The 8993-nt window shown below is 49.1% G+C and overlaps 1 protein-coding gene across 1 annotated transcript in view; it reads right to left on the bottom strand.

Annotated features, from left to right (window-relative positions):
* TTC28 (tetratricopeptide repeat domain 28) overlaps nucleotides 1-8993 on the bottom strand; it is a gene marked incomplete at its 5' end in the record, with an annotated part of 50068 nt that overhangs the window by 12685 nt on the left and 28390 nt on the right. Inside the window, 5 exon segments of the mRNA XM_010012948.1 lie at nucleotides 2749-2889; nucleotides 5378-5543; nucleotides 7575-7793; nucleotides 8213-8342; nucleotides 8625-8734. Of these exon segments, the coding sequence (XP_010011250.1) occupies nucleotides 2749-2889; nucleotides 5378-5543; nucleotides 7575-7793; nucleotides 8213-8342; nucleotides 8625-8734 (766 nt within the window).

Here is an 8993-nt window from a genome sequence, read left to right on the forward strand (position 1 = left end):
TGGGCACTGGTGAGGCTGCACCTCGAATCCTGTGTCAGTTCTGGGCCCCTCACTGCAAGAGAGACATGGAGGTGCTGGAGCGGGGCCAGAGAAGGGCACCGGAGCTGGAGCAGGGCCTGGAGCACAAGTGTGATGAGGAAGGGACCTGGGGGGTTTAGTGTGGAGAAGAGAAGGCTCAGGGGGGACCTTATCGCTCTCTGCAACTGCCTGACAGGAGGATGGAGCCAGGAGGGGGCTGGTCTCTGCTCCCAAGGAACAAGGGATGGGACAAGAGGAAATGGCCTCAAGCTGCGCCAGGGGAGGTTTAGGTGGGATACCAGGAACAATTTCTTCCCCAAAGGGTGCTCAGGCATTGGAACAGGCTGCCCAGGGCAGGGCTGGAGTCACCAGCCCTCAAGGTATTTAAAAAGATGTGCAGACGTGGTACTGGGGGACGTGGTTTAGTCGTGGGCTTGGCAGTGCTGGATTAATGGTTGGACTTGATCTTAAAAGATCTTTTTCAACCTAAATGATTCTATATTGCTCCTTACCTCTCAGTTTACCTTTGACAAATTCTCACCATGCTGCATTGCAGTAACTGCCCTCAGGGAAGTGTATTTGACCGTATGAACAGCATCAGGGCTTATGCTCATGTTTTCTGCTTATGCATGGGAAGAGGACAAACTGCATCCCCATGATGGCGGAGAGGCCACAGAAAAGGTGCAGGAGGTGTATGCAGGTACAGACAGTGATCAAGTCTTGCTGGAGCAGAAGATGACTAGCAGGGAGGAAACCAGATTTTCATCTGGAAACCCAACAAAAGTCTAAGAGCTCTGAAAAGCAGAGAAAACATAAGCTGCGTAAGGCATGAGCAACTGGGACTATCTTGGGGGCTGTATCAGTGGCATCCACAGCTTAGACAGCTATTGCCTGGTACTGAGATCACTGCAGCATCCCTTCAGTGCTTCTTTCTCCTCCAAAGTCCGTGTCTTCTCAGAAGTTCCTTAAGCTAACTGCCAACCCCCCATGGTTTGACTTTTCTAAGCAGAACTGGCCAAAAGATCTTACTATTCTCTGCTCCCAAGCCAGGTCACCTGATGACAGCAGCCAGAGGGCACCCATCCCAGACCAAGGGTTTCCTTTCAGTCACCCGCTTGTCACCAGACATGGAGACTGGATGGCTCCAAACAGTCCCAGCATCCAGGGCCTCATTTTCTAACATGGGACCTTAATAGCATGTGCAGTTCCTGTGCGTGAGGGAACTTGCACTGGCCCCAAGCCATGAAAACTCCCTTGAGGATCTCCAACATTCAAGCACAAGATGTGAACATGCATTCAGGCCCCACATGAGGAACGCAGGGCCTGTCTTGGCAGTAGGAAAGACAAGCTCTTATTCTAAGCTCCAAGCAGGCCCTACTTCTCTTCAGCCCCTGCAGTGCAGAAGCCAAAGCAAACAGGCTCCATACCTTCAATCCATGCTTGTGAGCCACAGTTTTACTATCATCTGAAGCACTAAAGCAGCAACAATCCACTCAGCATCGACCTACAGCTACATGAACTCACTCCAGTACTAGCTGGCAGAAAAACCATTGCACAGTGGAGGTGAGCTGGAGTGTGAGGCTGCAAGATCAAAGCTTGTGCTCTAACCATTCAATCCTGTTGCTTAACCAAAGTCTAAAAGCACATTTCCCATTTTATTTCTTAATCTGTTCTGCCATGTGCAAAACAGATGTGGCAATGAGCCCCCTGGCATGCCCCATCTGCAGGCAAAAGGTGGGCAGGCAGGCAGGTTATACAGCAGTGTCTTCTCATCCTTTTCATCTCAGTGCTCATGGCAAGAGCATCAAGGACACAGTTGCTTCTAGTGGCCCCCCCAATGCTTTTGTGAGGGTGCTTTTAATTCAGTGCCCAAGTTGCCCCATCCCTGAACTTCTCCTAAAAGCTGCAAACCCAGTTACCTGACAAGGCACCTGAAGTGAGTTCCTGGATGTGGGTTCAAGGGAACGCACTTAGCTCCTATGGAGCAGAAAGACACAGATGCTGAATGGTTGGCTTCTGCAGTGTTCCTGAGCATTAGCATTCCCTGAAGCAGAATCAGATCATATTTTCCCCTGTAATCAGAGGGGCATTCTCCTGTCCTTCTAAGTCTGACGAACTAGTGAAACATCTCAGGAATTCTGGGGATCTGCCTGTTTGATCCAAACCTTGCAAGTACTCAACAGCTCATCATCAGCGCAGCAGCTCGAGCAGACACGCACGTGGAGTCTGGAAAGAAAAATCAGGGCAGCTGCTGGTGCCAAGAGGCAGCTCCCAGTTTCACAGGGATGCTGCCACAGCTCCAGCGACGGCTCGCAGCACTGCACGCTGATCATGTTTCCAGCTGAGGAAGGCCTGGGGTATCCTGTGCTCCCAGTCCATGCTGGAGCACAGATCCAACCAGAAACCCTGGGGTGCATCATGAACACAAAAGGACAGAAAGGAGATGTCTACGGGCCCCTCTACTCAGAAGGGGAGGAGGCTGCACGGTACTAACATACAGGCCTTGTTCTTAAGAAAGATGCTTAACGCTCCCTTTACATCCACGCTGTGAAGAGGTTACTGCAGTTTGCTGTTCTGTGCCCCCACAACTTGGGGCAATAGGGAGATCAGAAGCAATGGCACTGGCTGCACCCTAAGCCTGCAATTTAGAGAAGCCCACCACCAAGACATGCCATTGTGCTTGCTGATCCCCACAGTGCAGTGCTGTATTCTCACCTGTTCAAGACTCGCCTGTTCAAGAGGTTGTGCCTGCTGACCATCCGCAGGAAGCCCGTCGGGTCAGTCATTGAGTTCAGCTTGTTATTCATCTCCTCAAACTGCTGGTCCATGATATCCCCAGCTTCGCTCTCGGTCTCGCTACTGGCACAGGCTCTGCGGGAGAACAGAAGGGTGAAGGACTCATTGATTCAAGAAAGAGCAACAGCTTTGTGACAAATGCTCAGCCAGGTTGAGGGAAAACACTCGTTAGACAAAACCTCAACCAAATGCTCTCAATTTTTGCCTGGTTTGCATCACCTCCTGTTAGGCATAAGAGAGTAACAGCCCCATCCCCTCCTCTTCTCCTGGGTTCTTCAAGGTTTAAAAACTGGCACACACTGATGGAAATACAGGATCCAAGCTCCCATGCACTTACAGCACTATGGAAGGTGATGGCACTGAAATTTTACCATAGAAGCACACAACAACTACAGTGAACTTAAGCAAGCAATGAACTGAGAAGTCAAAAAGCAATTTCCATGTGTGCTATATGTATTTAAATCCCTCTGGTCTCTGCTGGTAGGCAGAAAACAGGTTCCAGGGCAGGCAGATGATAGCTGCTCCTGGGGGACTGGTGTGCTGGAGCACAGTGACAGTCAGCAGTGCTGTAAGGAAGTGCTTGATCCATGCGGGGAAAGGGTTTCAAAGCAGAACATGACCTTCACTTCACCCACATGGAACAGACAAGATTTGTTTGTTTAACTCCCTTGCATATAATTTTGAAGTGAGGAAAGAGCTCCTGCCTGTGATCATACCACACCAGCCCCATGACCTCAGAGACAAGCATTAAACCCTGAATCCTTAACCAAAACCATACTACTACCATCACCATGAAGAGATGAGGAAGATGACATCACAGTAAATTAAGAACTCATCCCTGAACCTAAAGACTGAAGGATTCCCTTCACCAGGAGGAGAATCCGTGGTGATAAATGGTTAATGGAACTGAAAACAGTGTCTGCCAATCTGTTACATGAGGCCTAACTGCAGATTTTGGTTGTGTATATGCATGTCTACAGGGTGAGACTCAACCATCAACATGTGGAGACAGATGTGACCTTCTGAATCACGCAACCCTGATGCTTTAGGAGATGGGTAGATGGAACCAATTCAGTCGGGATTTCTTCCCCCTCTTGTCTTTCCTATCAGGATTCACACCTCGGAGGGAGCAACTGTTCTCCCAAGAACAGAGTGCTCTTGGTGCATGTGCACATTAAGACAGAAGCATCAACATCCGGAACACATTTGCAAAACGCAGGAAATGGGAAGGCTGGAGGGAGTAACTCCTGCATTTCCTTTAATGGGAATCACGCAACTTGTTTTCAAGCAAGACTTGAAACACGTCATTCAGAAGGTGTGACTGAAGCTAAGAGAAGCAGAAGCCTCTGAACAGATTTTATGTAAGAACCCCAAAACCTGAGATACCACCACCACCAAAGATCAGCCACTTCTTAACTGTACTACTCATGTTAGCAGTAATGTCATTATGATGATCATTTGGATAGCAGTGCTCATGGGCTTGTAGATTCTCAGGGGTTTAATAAGGAGGAAGCTACTCCTCCATGTATGTCTCTTCCCTTATGTTTCAATTACTCAGCTGGCTGAGAGACCCCTTGCTCTTTCTCAGAGTACTTCATAAAAACCCCAGGCTAAAAAGCAGCTTATTACTGCTCACAGTGAAATGAATAATCCAGTCGGCAGTAAAAACTATTGGTTTCCCTTCAGAAAGCCACCTTTGCAATCATAAAAGTACAAGCCCAAGATGCATCCAGCCAAGACACAACTGTAAATCCAGTACACACAGATGTAGGGATCCCTGGAGATGAGTTGTCTTTCACTACTTCTGGTTTCCAACTGGCTCAACATGATGAGTTAAGCACATGCCCCTCTTGGCAGCGCATGCTATTTCCAGCACTCAGTGCACACGTGGCATTGGTGGTAACTGCACAAAATGGCAAGCGCAGGTCAAGTTCAGGACAGAGAACCTAAGTCCAACCCGACCGCTGACCGCAGGCTTGGTGTGCCAGATCCACTGGTTTGGCTGCCAAAAGCAACTCACGTGCCCGTGCCCAGAATCCACTACAGATACAGCCAGTATTCCAGTCACACAAGGTCTGCCTTAGCCAGACTCCATCCCTGAATACCTCGTCTCACTGCATGACTACATCTCATCCTCCCCCAATACTAAATGCTCAGGGACTCTCCAAAGGAACTTCCAGACTCCAATGTCATGCTCAGATAAAGAGGTGCAAACACCACGTTCACCAGGAGTTTTCAGAATAGTAATATAGGTTTTTTAAAATCAGTTTTTATCTTGTATCATCACTTACAAATAATCAGCAACGTAGTTACAAAAAGCCTCCTCACCCAACATACAGGTTCATTATCCAGCCTATGGGTTCAAACCTCACCTGCATATGTGTATAGAGTTACTTGGAGAAAACAGCCACAGATGTGAAGATAAAACAGCTTTTTCTGCTGTGCAGTGAAAACCTGACCCTGCTCTGACTCTCAGTTCTCAGACTGCTCATCCCACAATGCTGTAAACTGCTTTCAGGGGCAGAGCGGGAACCAGGATGTCAGACCCCCCATCCCAACATACCGGGTGTAGTAGGACTCCACTCCCAGGGCCTCCCGCACACTCGAGATGTGCTGTTCCAGGGCAGAGTTTGTTACTGTCTGCAGGGTCACGCTGTTGGCTTCATGGAAGTCCCCAGCATGTTCTGTCAGGCTGTCACCCAGATAACACTCATGGAATTTCAGGATTCCTGCAAGGCACCAGAATCACAGGTGATTTCTGCAGGGCAGACACAGTGCTCCCAGCAGCTGGCTAAGAAGGTGGTGGCACAGCCCCGAGCATTTGGCTTTTCCAGTACAACTGAGGCACAGCACTCTGTGCCACGGCTCCACAGGGCTTTCCCAGCGTTCTCTATTAGAGCCTGGCTTTTAAAATCTGGTTTTGTACTTGGAGATGATGGCTCAGAGGTACAAAAGCAGAGCAGCACTTTTATGTGATGCTCAGAATGCATTTGCTATTGCAGCGCACTCATAAATTATAAAACAGATCTTTCATACAAGCATCTACCAGAGTAATTCACATTTCAGTAGACGTACATGAAAAATGCTTATTAATAGCCTCTGATCACATAAACTGAACACACAAGGCTCAAATGCTGAACAGGAGTGTTATTACTACAGCAGAGTCTCCTCACGTCATGCAAAGATTTTCTTTTCACCCATATGCATGAAAATACATTATATACAAAGAAAGAAAAAGAAGGATTAATGCACAGTAAAGTATTAAAAGATAGCATTTCACAACGGGTAAACCAGCTAAAGGACACTCCCTGTTTTGCTATGTAGCGCGTAAAATCTTTCTCCACTCAGACTGGCATATCCTTCCTGATACAATTAATTCTACAGCCTGTGATCAACAGCAAAAGGCTGCTCTGGATGCCCTGTTTGCCTTGACAGCATAAATTATTGAACCCGTTAAGAAGAGAGGAAGAAAAAAGAATAAAGCAACTCCTTCTGCAGCCAGAGCAGCAAATAGAGTATCAATGAGGAGACTCTAAGAGTACCATCTCAGTGGGATAATGAGGCTTGGGCTGTCACAGAAGCTACTCTCTCTGTCAGCACTAGCAAAACAAGAAGAGGTCATCAGGGCTGAGCTGGAATCACTGCTGCAGAACCCCCCAGCAAAGCTGCTCAAGTGGAACCCTTGAAGCACCCCAGCCCCTCTCCTGTCCGACACCTGACAGTGGCTTCCAGGAGGCAGACACCAACCCATGGACTTGAAGAGTGCAACTGCTTTTCTACCAGAGCCAGTGTGGGCAAGGAGGAGATTGGTCACAAAGCCTAATAACAAACCCTATACTTTCGATCCACATAATTTTAGCAGGCTCAGCCTGATGTTAATACTAGAGAATCACTGACATTTTACTGTGCAAACTGCACGCCTGAAGAGCCAGTTAGCGACTGGCTGCATAGCACGACACCACCCTCTTCCATGTGCACATCCAACATCACAAAACGCCCCAAAATGCACATCTTCCAATCGCTGTCACCCCAACTGAAGTCAGGCACGTGTCAATGTTTACTTCCCTTCCCCAGGCGTTTTTGGTGCAATCTCAGTAGTGCTTTTTATCTCTTTAGCTGTGTCATGGCGAAGGGCTGCAATTATTAAATTATAGCCAGAAAGAACTCATGAAAATTTGCAGTCATCACTTTATTAGATAATGAAGAGCAGCTGCCAGCAAAGAGCCTTTCAAATTAATCCTCCTTGCTTCTCTGCGATAAGTATTCCCACATTCAGATGAGCAGAATTCAGAGGATCAGGCCGTTCAATGGCATATCAGGAAGTGGGGACGCCCTTCTGTTTTCTGCAATCCACTTCAGTGAATAAATGTCAAAAGCTTTTGGAAGGATAGAGCACAGAAATATAATTAAAGTAGGGATTCTTATGCATAGAAGATTCTCACAGAGCCAACATTCTTGGAATCTCATTACTGCTCTGCCCTGTGGGAAATAGATACAGATTGGAGGCTGAAAATGGAAATATTAAACCCGTGAAACATTTCCATCTCCAGGTCAACATCGAAGCCCTGAATAAGCACTTCTATGTCATTAGTGTTGCAGCTATGCCACAGTGCTCAGTCTATTCAGCTTTAAGGTACCGGATAGAAAGGATTCCCTTGTGCATTCACTCTGGTCCCAGACTTATTCCTAGCTACAAATGGTACAAAACTCTCCCTTTGTAAGGCTTGTTCACAGGCTCTCATCTCCGAACAGGACCTTACCTGCCCCTGGAGCCAGCAGCCAGCTGTACAGGTAACCTGCAGCCAGTGAGTAGTAGAGAACAAGTCCCCTCTGGCCATTCACTGTCTCCAGGACCTGGTCAATGGTCACTGGAGAATAGGGGTCAGAGTCCTGCTGCCCAGTCTGACGTTCCACGAGCAGGTCAGCAAATGCCCTCGTTCGGCCTCTCTCTGCTACTGCCAACGCTTCATCATGGTGACCTGAAAAGACAAAGTCATCTCTCGGACCTGACACCAACGTGCTCTGCAGTGCAGTGTGCAGGCACAGGGACAGCTGCCCAACTAAAACCTGGGGAAGCAGGGCCACAGCACTTTCTTCTGAAAAGAGTGGTCTCTGCATTGGAATACAGTCCCACAGATTATCTCAGCTGCAGGCAATAACACGGTATGTGGGGAAAAGAGCCACAGGAAAGCAAAGGAATGGAGGAAGCAAGAAAGAAGATCCAAAGGTGCCCAAACCCCAGAGCAGGACAGCCTTATTTCTGCCCTGGCAAAGAAATGCTGCGGTGTGATGGACAGGTGGGGGTGAAGAATGTATCACGAACTGCCGCCCCACAACATCAGTTGAGCTCTTGGCATGAGCTTGTAATTCAGACTCACCATGGGATGGCATCTCTTACCGAGACTGACAAGTACTCGCTGCAAGGCCTGATAGGAGGACGTCTGCAGGTCGAAGAGCGACAGCTTGTAGTCTGTGCTGAGCTGCACCTCATGCCGGATGGTTTCAAAGAGCGCAGAGGCCCGGTAGAGCTGGGAGGGAAAACAGCCACAGTGACCTCCCTACAGACAACACACAGAGCCTCGGCTGCGGGAGCAGGAGGATCCCGGGCCAGTACCCTCAGGCAGGGGCAGTCTGCCTCCACCAGCCCCTCCGGATGGCAGCACCCTGGCAGAGGGGAGGTGACTTCAGATGGAGCCTGAGCCTGAGTTGGCTCCTCCCCAGGATGCATCAGACGTTCCCTCCCCTGAGGACAGGAATGACCCACAGGGCTCAGAAGACACAAGCCACCAGCACAGGCAGAGTGGGTATACCTGGTGCTGAGACTCCTCCAGGTTTCCACTTGCCCAGAGAGAAAGGCCAAGGCCATGACGGATCTTGGCTTCGTCTTCTCTGCGTCCCAGCTGCTCTGCCAGCCTCAGCCCTGAAAGGAGTCAGAGGGAGAAAGGGCTGAAGGGGAGAAGGGCTCCGGCAGCCCAGGGGAGCCCTTCTGTGGGCTCAGGTGGGCCCAGGGCTCCTGTGGCAGGCGGGAGCTGGAGCAGTCCCCTAAGACACACTCAGTAAGCCGCTCTGGGAAGTTTGACTTTCAAATCTTGAAAGCCACACAGCAAAAATCACACTGAGCTGCCAAACAATGCCAGAAGAGACACCTCCTGCCACGTTACTGGCTCGCCTTCCCCCCC

Source organism: Nestor notabilis, unplaced genomic scaffold (assembly GCF_000696875.1).
Source record: "Nestor notabilis isolate BGI_N333 unplaced genomic scaffold, ASM69687v1 scaffold12464, whole genome shotgun sequence".
NCBI classification, from domain to species: Eukaryota; Metazoa; Chordata; class Aves; order Psittaciformes; family Psittacidae; genus Nestor; species Nestor notabilis.